Here is an 18,928-nt window from a genome sequence, read left to right on the forward strand (position 1 = left end):
CTCCATCCCTTTTTTTTTGCTTATTAAGGCTTTCTCTGCCTCCCACCACCTCACTATCTCTCTCTTTCTAGCCTCCCACCCCTCACTATCTCTCTCTTTTTCTGCCTCCCACCCCCTCACTATCTCTCTCTTTCTCTGCCTCCCACCACCTCACTATCTCTCTCTGTCTCTGCCTCCCACCACCTCACTATCTCTCTCTTTCTCTGCTCCCACCACCTCACTATCGCTCTTCTTTCTCTGCCTCCCACCATCTCACTATACTCTCTCTTTCTCTGCCTCCCACCACCTCATAGCTCTCTCTTTCTCTGCCTCCCACCACCTCACTAGCTCTCTCTTTCTCTGCCTCCCACCTCATCATTAGCTCTCTCTGTCTCTGCCTCCCACCACCTCAATCTCTCTCTTTCTCTGCCTCCCACCTCCTCACCAGCTCTCTCTTTCTCTGCCTCCCACCACCTCACTATCTCTCTCTGTCTCTGCCTCCCACCACCTCACTAGCTCTCTCTTTCTCTGCCTCCCACACCTCACTATCTCTCTCTTTCTCTGCCTCCCACCACCTCACATCTCTCTCTTTCTCTGCCTCCCACCTCCTCACTATCTCTCTCTTTCTCTGCCTCCCACCACCTCACTATCTCTCTCTGTCTCTGCCTCCCACCACCTCACTATCTCTCTCTGTCTCTGCCTCCCACCACCTCACTAGCTCTCTCTTTCTCTGCCTCCCACACCTCACTATCTCTCTCTTTCTCTGCCTCCCACCACTCACTAGCTCTCTCTTTCTCTGCCTCCCACCACCTCACCTGCTCTCTCTTTCTCTGCCTCCCACCTCCTCACCTGCTCTCTCTCTCTCTGCCTCCCACCTCCTCACCTGCTCTCTCTTTCTCTGCCTCCCACCACCTCACCTGCTCTCTCTTTCTCTGCCTCCACCACCTCACTATCTCTCTCTTTCTCTGCCTCCCACCACTTCACTAGCTCTCTCTTTCTCTGCCTCCACCACTTCACAGCTCTCTTTTCTCTGCCTCCCACCACCTCACTAGCTTTCTCTCTCTGCCTCCCACCACCTCACTATCTCTCTCTTTCTCTGCCTCCCACCACCTCACTAGCTCTCTCTTTCTCTGCCTCCCACTCCTCACTAGTTCTCTCTTTCTCTGCCTCCCACCACCTCACTATCTCTCTCTTTCTCTGCCTCCCACCTCCTCACTAGCTCTCTCTTTCTCTGCCTCCCACCACCTCACTAGCTCTCTTTCTCTGTCTCCCACCTCCTCACCTGCTCTCTCTTTCTCTGCCTCCCACCTCCTCACTAGCTCTCTCTTTCTCTGCCTCCCACCACCTCACTATCTCTCTCTTTCTCTGCCTCCCACCACCTCACTATCTCTGCATTTCTTGCCTCCACCACCTCACTATCTCTCTCTGTCTCTGCCTCCCACCACCTCACATCTCTCTCTGTCTCTGCCTCCCACCACCTCACTATTCGTCCTCTTCCTCTTTCTCTGCCTGCCACCACCTCACTATCTCTCTCTTTCTCTGCCTCCCACCACCTCACTAGCTCTCTCTGTCTCTGCCTCCCACCACCTCACTATCTCTCTCTTTCTCTGCCTCCCACCACCTCACTATCACTCTCTTTCTCTGCCTCCCACCACCTCACTAGCTCTCTCTTTCTCTGCCTCCCACACCTCACTATCTCTCTCTTTCTCTGCCTCCCACCACCTCACTATCTCTCTCTTTCTCTGCCTCCCACCACCTCACTATCTCTCTCTCTCTCTGCCTCCCACCACTTCACTATCTCTCTCTCTCTCTGCCTCCCACCACCTCACTATCTCTCTCTTTCTCTGCCTCCCACCACCTCACTATCTCTCTCTTTCTCTGCCTCCCACCACCTCACTAGCTCTCTCTTTCTCTGCCTCCCACCACCTCACTATCTCTCTCTTTCTCTGTCTCCCACCACCTCACTAGCTCTCTTTCTCTGCCTCCCACCACCTCACTAGCTCTCTCTTTCTCTGCCTCCCACCACCTCACTATCTCTCTCTTTCTCTGCCTCCCACCACCTCACTAGCTCTCTCTTTCTCTGCCTCCCACCACCTCACTAGCTCTCTCTTTCTCTGTCTCCCACCACCTCACCTGCTCTCTCTTTCTCTGCCTCCCACCACCTCACTAGCTCTCTCTTTCTCTGCCTCCCACCACCTCACTAGCTCTCTCTTTCTCTGCCTCCCACCACCTCACTATCTCTCTCTTTCTCTGCCTCCCACCACCTCACTATCTCTCTCTTTCTCTGCCTCCCACCTCCTCACCTGCTCTCTCTTTCTCTGCCTCCCACCACCTCACTATCTCTCTCTTTCTCTGCCTCCCACCACCTCACTATCTCTCTCTTTCTCTGCCTCCCACCACCTCACTATCTCTCTCTTTCTCTGCCTCCCACCACCTCACTATCGCTCTCTTTCTCTGCCTCCCACCTCCTCACTATCTCTCTCTTTCTCTGCCTCCCACCACCTCACTATCTCTCTCTTTCTCTGCCTCCCACCACCTCACTATCTCTCTCTTTCTCTGCCTCCCACCACCTCACTAGCTCTCTCTTTCTCTGCCTCCCACCACCTCACTAGCTCTCTATTTCTCTGCCTCCCACCTACTCACTAGCTCTCTCTTTCTCTGCCTCCCACCACCTCACTATCTCTCTCTTTCTCTGCCTCCCACCTCCTCACTAGCTCTCTCTTTCTCTGCCTCCCACCACCTCACTAGCTCTCTCTTTCTCTGCCTCCCACCACCTCACTATCTCTCTCTTTCTCTGCCTCCCACCACCTCACTATCTCTCTCTTTCTCTGCCTCCCACCACCTCACTATCTCTCTCTTTCTCTGCCTCCCACCTCCTCACTATCTCTCTCTTTCTCTGCCTCCCACCACCTCACTATCTCTCTCTTTCTCTGCCTCCCACCACCTCACTATCTCTCTCTGTCTCTGCCTCCCACCACCTCACTATCGCTCTCTTTCTCTGCCTCCCACCACCTCACTATCTCTCTCTTTCTCTGCCTCCCACCACCTCACTATCTCTCTCTTTCTCTGCCTCCCACCACCTCACTATCTCTCTCTTTCTCTGCCTCCCACCACCTCACTAGCTCTCTCTTTCTCTGCCTCCCACCACCTCACTAGCTCTCTCTTTCTCTGCCTCCCACCTCCTCACTAGCTCTCTCTTTCTCTGCCTCCCACCACCTCACTATCTCTCTCTTTCTCTGCCTCCCACCTCCTCACTAGCTCTCTCTTTCTCTGCCTCCCACCACCTCACTATCTCTCTCTTTCTATGCCTCCCACCACCTCACTATCTCTCTCTTTCTCTGCCTCCCACCACCTCACTATCTCTCTCTTTCTCTGCCTCCCACCACCTCACTATCTCTCTCTGTCTCTGCCTCCCACCACCTCACTATCTCTCTCTGTCTCTGCCTCCCACCACCTCACTATCGCTCTCTTTCTCTGCCTCCCACCATCTCACTATCTCTCTCTTTCTCTGCCTCCCACCACCTCACTAGCTCTCTCTTTCTCTGCCTCCCACCACCTCACTAGCTCTCTCTTTCTCTGCCTCCCACCTCATCATTAGCTCTCTCTGTCTCTGCCTCCCACCACCTCACTATCTCTCTCTTTCTCTGCCTCCCACCTCCTCATCAGCTCTCTCTTTCTCTGCCTCCCACCACCTCACTATCTCTCTCTGTCTCTGCCTCCCACCACCTCACTAGCTCTCTCTTTCTCTGCCTCCCACACCTCACTATCTCTCTCTTTCTCTGCCTCCCACCACCTCACTATCTCTCTCTGTCTCTGCCTCCCACCACCTCACTATCTCTCTCTGTCTCTGCCTACCACCACCTCACTAGCTCTCTCTTTCTCTGCCTCCCACACCTCACTATCTCTCTCTTTCTCTGCCTCCCACCACCTCACTAGCTCTCTCTTTCTCTGCCTCCCACCACCTCACCTGCTCTCTCTTTCTCTGCCTCCCACCTCCTCACCTGCTCTCTCTTTCTCTGCCTCCCACCTCCTCACCTGCTCTCTCTTTCTCTGCCTCCCACCACCTCACCTGCTCTCTCTTTCTCTGCCTCCCACCACCTCACTATCTCTCTCTTTCTCTGCCTCCCACCACCTCACTAGCTCTCTCTTTCTCTGCCTCCCACCACCTCACAAGCTCTCTCTTTCTCTGCCTCCCACCACCTCACTAGCTTTCTCTCTCTGCCTCCCACCACCTCACTATCTCTCTCTTTCTCTGCCTCCCACCACCTCACTAGCTCTCTCTTTCTCTGCCTCCCACCTCCTCACTAGCTCTCTCTTTCTCTGCCTCCCACCACCTCACTATCTCTCTCTTTCTCTGCCTCCCACCACCTCACTAGCTCTCTCTTTCTCTGCCTCCCACCACCTCACCTGCTCTCTCTTTCTCTGCCTCCCACCTCCTCACCTGCTCTCTCTTTCTCTGCCTCCCACCACCTCACTAGCTCTCTCTTTCTCTGCCTCCCACCACCTCACTATCTCTCTCTTTCTCTGCCTCCCACCACCTCACTATCTCTGCATTTCTTTGCCTCCCACCACCTCACTATCTCTCTCTGTCTCTGCCTCCCACCACCTCACTATCTCTCTCTGTCTCTGCCTCCCACCACCTCACTATCGCTCTCTTTCTCTGCCTGCCACCACCTCACTATCTCTCTCTTTCTCTGCCTCCCACCACCTCACTATCTCTCTCTGTCTCTGCCTCCCACCACCTCACTATCTCTCTCTGTCTCTGCCTCCCACCACCTCACTATCTCTCTCTGTCTCTGCCTCCCACCACCTCACTATCGCTCTCTTTCTCTGCCTCCCACCACCTCACTATCTCTCTCTTTCTCTGCCTCCCACCACCTCACTATCTCTCTTTCTCTGCCTCCCACCTCCTCACTATCTCTCTCTTTCTCTGCCTCCCACCACCTCACTAGCTCTCTATTTCTCTGCCTCCCACCTCCTCACTATCTCTCTCTTTCTCTGCCTCCCACCACCTCACTAGCTCTCTCTTTCTCTGCCTCCCACCACCTCACTAGCTCTCTCTTTCTCTGCCTCCCACCTCCTCACTATCTCTCTCTTTCTCTGCCTCCCACCTCCTCACTATCTCTCTCTTTCTCTGCCTCCCACCACCTCACTATCTTTCTCTGCCTCCCACCACTTCACTATCTCTCTCTTTCTCTGCCTCCCACCACCTCACTAGCTCTCTCTTTCTCTGCCTCCCACCACCTCACTATCTCTCTCTTTCTCTGCCTCCCACCACCTCACTATCTCTCTCTTTCTCTGCCTCCCACCACCTCACTAGCTCTCTCTTTCTCTGCCTCCCACCACCTCACTATCTCTCTCTTTCTCTGCCTCCCACCACCTCACTAGCTCTCTCTTTCTCTGCCTCCCACCACCTCACTATCTCTCTCTTTCTCTGCCTCCCACCACCTCACTTGCTCTCTCTTTCTCTGCCTCCCACCACCTCACTATCTCTCTCTTTCTCTGCCTCCCACCACCTCACTATCTCTCTCTTTCTCTGCCTCCCACCACCTCACTAGCTCTCTCTTTCTCTGCCTCCCGCCACCTCACTATCGCTCTCTTTCTCTGCCTCCCACCACCTCACTATCTCTCTCTTTCTCTGCCTCCCACCACCTCACTATCTCTCTCTTTCTCTGCCTCCCACCACCTCACTTGCTCTCTCTTTCTCTGCCTCCCACCACCTCACTAGCTCTCTCTTTCTCTGCCTCCCACCTCCTCACTATCTCTCTCTTTCTCTGCCTCCCACCACCTCACTATCTCTCTCTTTCTCTGCCTCCCACCACCTCACTAGCTCTCTCTTTCTCTGCCTCCCACCTCCTCACTATCTCTCTCTTTCTCTGCCTCCCACCACCTCACTATCTTTCTCTGCCTCCCACCACCTCACTATCTCTCTCTTTCTCTGCCTCCCACCACCTCACTAGCTCTCTCTTTCTCTGCCTCCCACCACCTCACTAGCTCTCTATTTCTCTGCCTCCCACCTCCTCACTATCTCTCTCTTTCTCTGCCTCCCACAACCTCACTATCTTTCTCTGCCTCCCACCACTTCACTATCTCTCTCTTTCTCTGCCTCCCACCACTTCACTAGCTCTCTCTTTCTCTGCTTCCCACCACCTCACTATCTCTCTCTTTCTCTGCCTCCCACCACCTCACTATCTCTCTCTTTCTCTGCCTCCCACCACCTCACTATCTCTCTCTTTCTCTGCCTCCCACCACCTCACTATCTCTCTCTTTCTCTGCCTCCCACCACCTCACTTTCTCTCTCTTTCTCTGCCTCCCACCACCTCACTATCTCTCTCTTTCTCTGCCTCCCACCACCTCACTATCTCTCTCTTTCTCTGCCTCCCACCACCTCACTATCTCTCTCTTTCTCTGCCTCCCACCACCTCACTATCTCTCTCTTTCTCTGCCTCCCACCACCTCACTATCTCTCTCTTTCTCTGCCTCCCACCACCTCACTAGCTTTCTCTCTGCTTGGCTGCAGTGCTGAACCTCTTTCACTCTTTCTTTATCTTCCTCCTTTCATTCTACAGAAGATAATTAGTGTCTTGTCTCTTTCACCCTGTCAAAATGACCCAGTGTGTTTCACACAAGGCTTTCTGGTTTATGTTCCTATGATGATAGACTGTGTGTGTTCTCGCTGTAGTTTTATGATAGAGATGTATTTAATGTGTAATGACCACTGTTGCATCTGTAACAATACATCTGATCTCATCATTTAAACTGACATTCCTGTGTTTCTGTGTGGGTAGCTTTAATATATGAAGCCTATTCCCACTTTGCACTTATCTTGGGTCAGTCAATCATTTAGAATTTCTGACATAACCTTCCTCCTCTCTCTCTCTCTCTCTCTTCCTGCCTATTTTTTCAACTCTCTCTTGTCTCTCCATCACCCTCTCTCTCTTTATTCACTCCTTTTCCTGCTCACTCTCTCATTTTCTCCATAGCTGTTCTCTCCATCCCACCATCTCTCCTCTCTTTCTCCCCTCCATCCATCTCTCTCCCTCTCTCTCTCTCTCTCTCTCTCTCTCTCTCTCTCTCTCTCTCTCTCTCTCTCTCTCTCTCTCTCTCTCTCTCTCTCTCCCCATGAGGTCAGAGTGTGCAGCAGTCTATTGATATCTCTACTAAAAATACAGGATTCCTCCACCAGCCATTTAAAAATAGAATGGGGGACAGAGACCACAGGAGAAAAGGGAGGGGGTAAAACGGAGAGGAGGGAGGGAGACAGAAGGTTACAGTGGGCTATATTTCCATCCATATCTACTGTATCTAGTTAGTATCTACTGTATCTCTTTAGTATCTACTGTATGTAGTTAGTATCTACTGTATCTGGTTAGTATCTACTGTATCTAGTTAGTATCTACTGTATCTGGTTAGTATCTACTGTATCTAGTTAGTATCTACTGTATCTAGTTAGTATCTACTGTATCTCGTTAGTATCTACTGTATCTCGTTAGTATCTACTGTATCTAGTTAGTATCTACTGTATCTAGTTAGTATCTACTGTATCTAGTTACTATCTACTGTATCTAGTTAGTATCTACTGTATCTACTGTATCTAGTTAGTATCTACTGTATCTAGTTAGTATCTACTGTATCTAGTTAGTATCTACTGTATCTAGTTAGTATCTACTGTATCTAGTTAGTATCTACTGTATCTGGTTAGTATCTACTGTATCTACTGTATCTGGTTAGTATCTACTGTATCTAGTTACTATCTACTGTATCTAGTTAGTATCTACTGTATCTACTATATGTACTGTATCTAGTTAGTATCTACTGTATCTAGTTAGTATCTACTGTATCTAGTTAGTATCTACTGTATCTAGTTAGTATCTACTGTATATAGTTAGTATCTACTGTATCTCGTTAGTATCTACTGTATCTACTATATGTACTGTATCTAGTTAGTATCTACTGTATCTAGTTAGTATCTACTGTATATAGTTAGTATCTACTGTATCTCGTTAGTATCTACTGTATCTACTATATGTACTGTATCTAGTTAGTATCTACTGTATCTACTATATGTACTGTATCTAGTTAGTATCTACTGTATCTACTATATGTACTGTATCTAGTTAGTATCTACTGTCGGCACCTCTAGATTGTATTTACACTTTCATGGTCACTGTCCACTAACAGTAGTGTGTGATAATGATGCTCTCTTTAAATTTGAACACTCATGGCTTAATACATTTACACCACGATGACAGGTCACATACAGGCTGCATAAATCTCCCTGAATATGCTTGAATGTTATCTGGCTGTACAGTAATGTTTATGTAAAACTTCTGTAATAGTCTGCATAATTTTTTATTTAACCAGGCAAGTCAGTTAAGAATAAATTATTATTTACGATGACGGCCCACGCCGGCAAACCTGGATGACGCTGGGCCAAGTGTGCACCGCCCTATGGGACACCCAATGACGACCGGATGTGATACAGCCTGAATTCGAACCAGGGACTGTAGTGATGCCTCTTGCACTGAGATGCAGTGCCTTAGACCGCTGCCCCACTCAGGAGCCTGTTACCTCCAAACTAATTTCTCTATTTAATTTGCACCTTGCGAGTGGAATGTGTCTCTCTAGGGCATTTCAGACAGTTGTTAAGGGACCTTTTTATGGAAGAATGTGTCTGTTTTTTATGATTGTGTTTTGCTTTTCATGTATGGTTTTGTATAATTACGTGTATTTTATTGTGCATATGAATGTGTAGTTTGATGTGTTTATTGTATTTTGATGTGTTTTATGGTAATATACAGGGCTCATCTGGAAAAGAGATGTTGGTCTCAGCATTGACTCCCTGTCAAAAAAAGGTTCAATTAAAATGTATTGTTTTTAACTTACAGTTACAGCTCCCCTGCATTTCCCTTCCTCTACATTCTCCCGCCCCTCTCTCTCTCTCTCTCTCTCTCTCTCTCTCTCTCTCCCTCTCTCTCTCTCTCTCTCCCTCTCTCTCTCTCTCTCTCTCTCTCTCTCTCTCGCTCTCTCTCTCTCTCTCTCTCTCTCTCTCTCTCTCTCTCTCTCTCTCTCTCTCTCTCTCTCTCTCTCTGTCTCTGTCTCTGTCTCTGTCTCTGTCTCTCTCCCTCTCCCTCTCTCTCTCTCTCTCTCTCTCTCTTTCTCGTGTGCCTTCCCCCACTGTCCCTGTTGTACTGTATACTGTAGTTCCAGACCCACCGCAGCAGTGCTCATAGATAGTGTGAGTGAAAAAGAGCGGGAGTTGGAGATTGAGAGGATGGGTAAAGGAGCGTAAAGAGGTAACACACACAATCGAGAGAGGGAGTGAAAGAGAGGGCAGAGAGATAGAGAGAGAGAACTGCGAAATCCACCAACCCTCCCAGGCGCGAGGTTCTTGATTACTGTCAAGCGCGCGCACCATTCGGATATCGCTCCTGTGACATCCAGGGTAAGTGTTTTTGCTCATAACCCAAAAGATACAAACACATTTTAACTGAACCATTTTACCCTACTGCATGAGGTTTATAAGATTAAGGATATTAATAATAAACTACTTCAGTGAACACATTCTGGTGTCGTGTAGACAACATGGTTTATGTCTGTCGTGGATGTTTATCAATTCCAAACTCTCCGCGTGACAGTGTGGTAATGGAGGGGGTTGCAAACAACATTCTGAGGCATATTGTGTGTGTCATGTGATATAAACTGGGACTACTGTATCTATAATAAACAGTAGAAACACACAGCGCTGTGGTAATAGATAGATGGAGAGAGACTGGTGAACTGAAGACCTCGCTGGTGGTAACCTACTGGTGGAAATTATGGTCATTTCATGTACATTGGTCTGTAACCTACTGTATTATTCGATCTCTCTCTCTCTCTCTCTCTCTCTCTCTCTCTCTCTCTCTCTCTCTCTCTCTCTCTCTCTCTCTCTCTAAATGTGCTGTAATTTTCTTAATTTCATTATCTAAACGTCCTTGCTTGCTGAATGAGTCACTGTGTGTGTGTGTGTGTGTGTGTGTGTGTGTGTGTGTGTGTGTGTGTGTGTGTGTGTGTGTGTGTGTGTGTGTGTGTGTGTGTGTGTGTGTGTGTGTGTGTGTGTGTGTGTGTGTGTGTGTGTGTGTGTGTGTGTGTGTGAGAGAGTGTCTCTGTGTGTGTGCTTTTTCCTATGAGTAATTTTGACATGGAATAGTTTTTGCTGCTGCTTAGTTATATCGTAGTTAATGCAAGTAATTAGTTTAGCACGTGCAGTGTGAGCGCACCCAGCCCAGGGCATGCGTGTTCACGTGTGGTTTTTCTTGCCTTTTTGGGCCAAGGTCTTTCCCTATATTAACCTACATCTGTTTCAGCCTCAGTCTCTCACTTTGTCTTCTTTGCCTTATAAACTCTGGAGGGGCTAATCCTGCCCTCCAGTCATATTTTCACTGCAATCTCTCTCCCTCTCATTCACTTCTATCTATTCTCATTCTCTCTTTCTCTCGTTCTCTTATTCTCTCTCCCTCTCTCACCCTCTTTTTCACTCCTCTCTTCTTCTCTCTCTCTCTCTCTCTCTCCGTCTGTCTTATTCTCCCTCACTCTCGTTATCACTCTCCTTTGTTCTCTGACCCTCTCTCCTAGTTTCTGTAGACCAGGGCTGTCCAACCATCTTCCTGGAGATCTACTGTCCTGTAGATTTTCAGTCCAACCCTAATTTAGCATATCTGATTCAGCTAGTTAAGGTCTTGTTGAGCAGCTAATTAGTCAAATCAGGTGTGTTAAATTAGGGTTGGACTGAAAACCCACAGGACTGTAGATCTCCAGCAAGAGGGTTGGGTAGCCCTGCTGTAGACACTTTGTTTGGGTGTTGTGGGCACTCATTTTCATCCATTCATCCATCACTCCCTCTCATCCATCACTTTAGCTCTCTCTCTCTCTCTGTCTCTCATTCCAGAGCGAATACCAGGTGAAGTGAACCTGCAGGTCTTTACAGATGTATCTCACCTAGTAGACTAAACTACAGGGTCATTACTGTCTGGCCCTGCTAGAAAATAAACAACTAGAAAGACTAGTTTAAAAAGTGCTTTTTTAAAACAAGGGTTTTCCACCTCCGAGCCTCAACCTGAGGTGTCGTGAACAGTGACCACATCGTGACAACACCATGGAATATAGTTGTGGGAGCAGTAGTGGCAGAGACTGGCCTCACGTTAGTTCAGCACCACGGAGAGACCCCTCACAGCTTCACACACTGTCTAACACAGTTTTTTTACAGAGGGTGTGCAGATTTTCGTTCCAGTCCTTCAGTAACACATCTGATTCAGATCATTGCCTAGACTGAAGATCAGGATTAATGGGAGTGCTGTCCATGGTACTGAACTGGATGGAGCGAAAAGCCTGCACACCCTGAAGCTCTGGAGAACCCCTTGAAGCAGTGGGAGTACTGTCCGTGGTGCTGAACTGGGTGTTGAGAGTTCTGAACTGGACAGTAAGAGTGCTGTCCATGGTGCTGCTGGACAGTGAGAGTTCTGTCCATGGTGCTGCTGGATAATGAGGGTGCTGTCCAAGGATTCAGAACTTGACAGTGAGAGTGCTGTCCATGGTGTTGAAGTGGACCGTGAGAGTGCTGTCCAAGGATCCTGAACTGGATAGTGAGGGTACTGTCCAAGTGACTGAACTGGACAATGAGGGTGCTGTCCATGGTGTTGAAGTGGACCGTGAGAGTGCTGTCCAAGGATCCTGAACTGGATAGTGAGGGTACTGTCCAAGCGACTGAACTGGACAATTAGAGTGCTGTCCATGGTGCTGAACTGGACAGTGAGGGTGCTGTCCATGGTGCTGAACTGGACAGTGAGAGTGCTGTCCATGGTGCTGAACTGGACAGTGAGGGTGCTGTCCATGGTGCTGAACTGGACAATGAGGGTGCTGTCCAAGTATCCTGAACTTGACAGTGAGGGTGCTGTCCATGGTGCTGAACTGGACAGTGAGAGTGCTGTCCATGGTGCTGAACTGGACAATGAGGGTGCTGTCCAAGAATCCTGAACTGGACAGTGAGGGTGCTGTCCAAGTATCCTGAACTGGACAGTGTGGGTGCTGTCCATGGTGCTGAACTGGACAATGGGAGTGCTGTCCAATGTTCTGAACTGGAAATTAAATGCAGCGTAAAGCATTTCACTTCACCAATGTTTTGGCTTTAATGCTTTCATCAGAGTGTTCTCTTTTCAAAGAATACATGAAGGTTACCTTAGGGACCATGCAGATAGATGCACAATATTAAATTAAATGACATTTTAAAAACATGATTTATCCCAGAGGGGCGATTACTTCTACAATACTTCTAATCTAGTGAAGGACCATATGTGAGCACTGTCACGCACCTTCCAGTTGCCAGGATGGCATAGTGACATCACTGTGGCTGTGACCTGAAGTCAATTGGCGCTTCTGGAGTGTCACGCTAACATCTGGCGCTGACTGGCAGAGAGGACATGGGACTGCCAAGTTTAGATGTCTATTTTTGAAGTTATCCCCTCAGTGAATCGGAGGCGTCTGGTTCACAGTAAGTAATAATTTCCACCATATAGCGTCTACCCATCCAGGCCTATCACACCAGTGAGGGGGAGTGGGGGAAAAGAGTGTCTGCTAAATGACTGAAATGTAAATGTCAGTGAGTGAGGGCAGCAGGGAGGGGACAGCTTTAAGAAATACTGCAGGGCTGACTCTTCACTGACCACTCCTTGTGTGTATTTCTTCCATTCATTCTTCATATCTGACTTCCTGTCTTGATTACTCCCTACTTTTGTTTTACCTCTCCTCCTGTATGTCTCTTTTCTAGTCACTCCTCCTCTCCTCTGTCGCTCTTCTAGTCACTCCTCACATCCTCTCATCATATCTCTCCTCCTCTTCTCCTCTCTCTCTCTTCTAGTCACTCCTCCTATCCTCTCTGTCTCTCTTCTAGTCACTCCTCCTATCCTCTCTCATCATATCTCTCCTCCTCCTCTCCTCTCTGTCACTCTTCTAGTCACTCCTCCTATTATTTATGTTTCTCTTCTAGTCACTCCTCCTATCCTCTCTCATCATATCTCTCCTCCTCCTCTCCTCTCTGTCTCTCTTCTAGTCACGCCTCCTATTATTTATGTTTCTCTTCTAGTCACTCCTCCTATCCTCTCTCATCATATCTCTCCTCCTCCTCTCCTCTATGTCTCTCTTCTAGCTATTCCCCCTCCTCTTCTTCCCATATCTCTGTCTTTAGTCAGATCTATTCTCCTCTGTATCTGTGAATGATTGTCTCTGACTGGTCCTCCTTATCTAGCCCCAGATTCTGTACTGTCATGTCTCTTCTCCTTGGACCCCACAGACACATACACACACAATGTCGCCCCCCAGACCCATGCATCTCCATTCAGCTCTGGGGTCTCCGCTGAGTCACCACACAGACTGGAGAGAAAACACAGGGAGAGAAACATGACCGGGTGAAAATGGTGTAGAAGAGAAGGAGAGAGGGAAGGACACAGGAATGAAACGGGAAGGAGGAAGAAGGGGAAAACATTGGGAAGAGGGTGAAAATTAAGATGTGAGAGAGAGAAGTAAGGGGAAGACGTGAAGAGAAGGAAAGAAACAGAGGGAAGGAGAAATAGAGGGAGAAGGAGAGAATGAGAAGAATATCCAATTAGGAGGGAGACAGTCTCTGAGCTAACACCATTTCATCAGTATGCCAAAGTAATTATCACCTAATTAAAACATTTTTTTTAAATGTATTCATTATTTTACCAGGTAAGTTGACTGAGAACACGTTCTCATTTACAGCAACGACCTGGGGAATAGTTACAGGGGAGAGGATAATCCACAACAGCAACGACCTGGGGAATAGTTACAGGGGAGAGGATAATCCACAACAGCAACGACCTGGGGAATAGTTACAGGGGAGAGGATAATCCACAACAGCAACGACCTGGGGAATAGTTACAGGGGAGAGGACCCACAAACAAACAGTGAGAACAGCCTACCTTAATATGGTTCTCAATCAGAGGAAACGTCAAACACCTGCCTCTAATTGAGAACCATACCAGGCAACCCATTAACCCAACATAGAAAACACATAACATAGACTACCCACCCCAACTCACGCCCTGACCAATTAAACACATACCAAACAACAGAAAACAGGTCAGGAACGTGACAGAACCCCCCCTCAAGGTGCGAACTCCGAACGCACCCCTAAAACTCACGGGGAGGGTCTGGGTGGGCATCTGTCCGCGGTGGCGGCTCCGGTGCAGGACGAGGACACCACTCCACCACTGTCTTTGTCCCCCTCCTTAGCGTCATTTGAGTGGCGACCCTCGCCCCCGACCTTGGCCTAGGAACCTTCACAAAGGTCCCCCCTAGATAGAGGAGACAGCTCAGGACAGAGAGGTAGCTCAGGACAGAGAGGTAGCTCAGGACAGAGAGGTAGCTCAGGACAGAGAGGTAGCTCAGGACAGAGGGGCAACTCCGGACTGAAGGGCAGCTCCGGACAGAGAGGCAGCTCCGGACTAATGGCAGCTCCGGGCTGAGGGGCAGCTCATGACTGGAGGGCAGCTCATGACTGGAGGGCAGCTCATGACTGGAGGGCAGCTCCTGACTGGAGGGCAGCTCCTGACTGGAAGGCAGCTCCTGACTGGAAGGCAGCTCCTGACTGGAAGGCAGCTCATGACTGGAAGGCAGCTCATGACTGGAAGGCAGCTCATGACTGGAGGGCAGCTCATGACTGGAGGGCAGCTCATGACTGGAGGGCAGCTCATGACTGGAGGGCAGCTCCTGACTGGAAGGCAGCTCATGACTGGAAGGCAGCTCATGACTGGAGGGCGGCTCATGACTGGAGGGCGGCTCATGACTGGAGGGCAGCTCATGACTGGAGGGCGGCTCCTGACTGGCTGGCGGCTCCTGACTGGCTGGCAGCTCTGGCAGCTCCTGACTGGCTGGCGGTTCTGGCAGCTCCTGACTGGCTGGCGGCTCTGGCAGCTCCTGACTGGCTGGCGGCTCTGGCAGCTCCTGACTGGCTGGCGGCTCTGGCAGCTCCTGACTGGCTGGCGGCTCTGGCAGCTCCTGACTGACGGACGGCTCTAGCGGCTCCTGACTGACGAACGGCTCTAATGGCTCGGGACAGACGGATGGCTCAGATGGCGCTGGGCAGACGGATGGCTCAGATGGCGCTGGGCAGACGGATGGCTCAGATGGCGCTGGGCAGACGGATGGCTCAGATGGCGCTGGGCAGACGGATGGCTCAGATGGCGCTGGGCAGACGGATGACTCTGACCTGCTGAAGGCGCACAGTAGGCCTGGTGCGTGGTGCCGGAACTGGTGGTACCGGACTGGAGACACGCACCTCAAGGCTAGTGCGGGGAGCAGGAACAGGGCACACTGGACTCTCGATGCGCACTATAGGCCTGGTGCGTTGTACCGGCACTGGTGGTACCGGGCTGAAGGCACGCACCTCAGGGCGAGTGCGGGGAGAAGGAACAGTGCGTACAGGGCTCTGGAGATGCACAGGAGGCTTGGTGCATGGTGCCAAAACTGGAGGTACTGGGCTGGAGACACGCACCACAGGGAGAGTGCGTGGAGGAGGAACAGGGCTCTGGAGACACACTGGAAGCCTGGTGCGTGGTGTAGGCACTGGTGGTACTGGGCTGGGGCGGGAAGGTGGCGCCGGATATACCGGACCGTGCAGGCGTACTGGCTCCCTTGAGCACCGAGCCTGCCCAACCTTACCTGGTTGAATGCTCCCCGTAGCCCGTCCAGTGCGGGGAGGTGGAATAACCCGCACTGGGCTGTGTTGGCGAACCGGGGACACCATTCGTAAGGCTGGTGCCATGTACACTGGCCCGAGGAGACGTACTGGAGGCCAGATATGTTGAGCCGGCTTCATGGCACTTGGCTCAATGCTCAATCTAGCCCGGCCAGTGTGGGGAGGTGGAATAACCCGCACCGGGCTATGCACACGTACAGGAGACACCGTGCGCTCTTCCGCATAACACGGTGTCTGCCCGTACTCCCGCTCTCCACGGTAAGCATGGGAAGTGGGCGCAGGTTTCCTACCTGCCTTCGCCACACTACCCTTTCGCCCCCCCCCCCCCCCCCCCCCAAGAAATTTTTGGGATTTCTTCTCGGGCTTCTTACCGCGTCGTCGTGCTAACCTCATTCGCCGGTATCCCTCCGCACATTGCTCCATCGAATCCCAGGCGGGCTCCGGCACTCTCCCTGGGTCAACCGACCACCTGTCTATTTCCTCCCAAGTGGTGTAACCCAAATCCGGCTCCTGCTGCCGAGCTAGCTCCTCGAAACGCCGCCTCTCCGCTTTTGCTGCCTCCAGCTCTGCTTTGGGGCGGTGATACTCCTCTGGCTCTGCCCAGAGTCCTTTACCGTCTAGAATTTCCACCCATGTCCAGGAGTCCTGTGTAGTGGGCCGCTGCTGCTGCCCGTAGCCACGCTGCTTGGTCCGAGTTAGGTGGGTGGTTCTGTAACGGTTTTCTTCCTGGGATGAAGGAGAGGACCAAAATGCAGCGCGGCTAGTGTTCAACATGATTTAATAAAGAAGAGACAATAACGTGAACACTATACAAAATACAAAATAACAAATGTGAAAACCGAGACAGTCCTATCTGGTGCAGAACACAAAGACAGAAGACAACCACCCACAATCCCCAACACAAAACAAGCCACCTATATATGATTCTCAATCAGGGACAACGATTGACAGCTGCCTCTGATTGAGAACCACACAGAAACAGACAAACTAGACACACAACATAGAATTCCCACCCAGCTCACGTCCTGACCAACACTAAACAAGCAAAACACATAAGAACTATGGTCAGGACGTGACACATACAACAAGTATTTTTATGTAAAGTTTATGATGAGTTCTTTGGTTAGATTAGGTGACTGTCCAAAATATCTCCGGAGATTTTAGTGAATTGTTGCTAGGTATTCACAATGTATAACCACGATTTGCAGCTCTAAATATGCACATTTTCGAACAAAACATACATGTATTGTATAACATGATGTTATAAGACTGTCATCTGATGAAGTTGTCCAAAGGTTAGTGATTAATTTTATCTCTATTGCTGGTTTTTGCGAAAGCTATGTTGGCGGTGAATAAATGGCGTTGTGTGTTTGGCTATTGTGGTAAGCTAATATAATTCTATATTGTGTTTTCGCTGTAAAACACTTAAAAAATAGGAAATATTGGCTGGATTCACAAGATGTTTATCTTTCATTTGCTGTACACCATGTATTTTTCATAAATGTTTTAGGATGAGCATTTATGTATTTCACGTTGCTCTCTGTAATTATTCTGGCTGCTTTGGTGCTATTTGTGATGGTGGCTGCAATGTAAAACTACGATTTATACCTCAAATATGCACATTTTCGAACAAAACATAAATGTATTGTATAACATGATGTTATAAGACTGTCATCTGATGAAGTTGTTCAAGGTTAGTGATTAATTTTATCTCTATTTCTGGGTTTTGTGAAAGCTACCTATGCGGTGGAAACATGGTGAAAACATGGCGTTGTGTGTTTGGCTATTGTGGTTAGCTAATATAAATACATATTGTGTTTTCGCTGTAAAACATTTTAAAAATCGGAAATGAAGGCTGGATTCACAAGATGTTTATCTTTCATTTGCTGTATTGGACTTGTGATTTCATGAAATTATATTATATGATATCCCTGTCCCGTTAGGCTAGGCTATGCTAGTCAGCTTTTTTGATGAGGATGCTCCCGGATCCGGGATGGGTAGCACTGAAAGGATAACTATGGAAACGGCTAGCAAAACTCTACATGCATATGTTATTTATACTATTGATTTGCTGTTGTGGATTATCCTCACTTTTTTGTAAGGGCACACAAACATGTCATGTTGTTGCTAAAAAGGAGTTATTACACATCCATTTGGGAACCAATTGCAGAAAAGGTCAAAGGGCAGAGGGATGATGAGGGCCAAGTTAATGATCATTAACAAGCACACACACAGGTTCCATTGTTATTCCGACATGCACTTTCCAGGCCTTAGTGCTTGTTGACTGGCCAAGACTGCACTGCATATCCTCCCTCCCCAGTCAGCACGCTGGGTGTGTGTGTTAATTCACCCTGTGTGTTCATTCATCACCCATTTGAGACACAATCGCCTCATGTATATTGTACACTGCTCTTGTCCATTGTGTCCTCACATCACCATGAAGAGTCATTTGGTTCAGTGGTCCTCAATGTTGTTTCTGAGTAACTGTCTTCGTCAGAGATGAGCTTCCAGTCTACGCTCAGTTTCTCATTTATCACACTAATGGTTCGTGCCATGGATCATCACTGGAGGCTTCGTGCCATGGATCATCACTGGAGGCTTCTTGCCATGGATCATCACTGGAGGCTTCTTGCCATGGATCATCACTTGAGTGAGGAGACGTATGGGCAGTCTGGTACGTGGAACTGCCACAGGGCTCACCAGGCTGGGGAGACATACAGGAGGATTAGTTCTGGGCGCAGGCACAGGACTCACCAGGCTGGAGAGACATACAGGAGGCCTTGTCCTTGGCAGAGGCACCGGATACACTGGGCCGTGGAGGCGCACTGGAGGTCTCGAGCTTAGAGCCTGCACAACCCGTCCTGGCTGGGTGGTTATCTTCACCCTGCACATGCGCGGCGCTGGCACAGGACGCACTGGGCTGTGCAGACGTACCGGAGACACAGTGCGCAGAGCCGGCGCAGGATATACTGGGCCGAGGAGGCGCACTGGAGGTCTGGAGAGCAGGGCTGGATGCTCAGCCTAGCCCGGCAGATGCGGGGAGCTGGAATGTAGCGCACCGGGCTAAGAACGTGTACTGGAGACACCGTGCGCTCCACCGCATAACACGGTGCCTGACCAGTACAACGCTCGCCACGGTAAGCACGGGGAGTTGGCTCAGGTCTCCAACCTGACTCAGCCAAACCCCCTGTGTGCCCC

General features: G+C 49.7%; 1 protein-coding gene across 1 annotated transcript in view; it reads left to right on the top strand.

Moving 5' to 3' along the window:
• LOC120047308 (C-Jun-amino-terminal kinase-interacting protein 4-like) overlaps positions 1-10,602 on the top strand; it is a 25,444-nt gene extending 14,842 nt beyond the window's left edge. The window contains exon 17 of the mRNA XM_038992830.1: positions 10,594-10,602. Within this exon, the coding sequence (XP_038848758.1) occupies positions 10,594-10,602 (9 nt within the window). The remainder of the gene's footprint in view (positions 1-10,593) is intronic.
• Positions 10,603-18,928: the final 8,326 nt, after the last annotated feature.

The sequence above is a fragment of the Salvelinus namaycush genome, chromosome 5 (assembly GCF_016432855.1).
Source record: "Salvelinus namaycush isolate Seneca chromosome 5, SaNama_1.0, whole genome shotgun sequence".
In the NCBI taxonomy this organism is placed as follows: domain Eukaryota; kingdom Metazoa; phylum Chordata; class Actinopteri; order Salmoniformes; family Salmonidae; genus Salvelinus; species Salvelinus namaycush.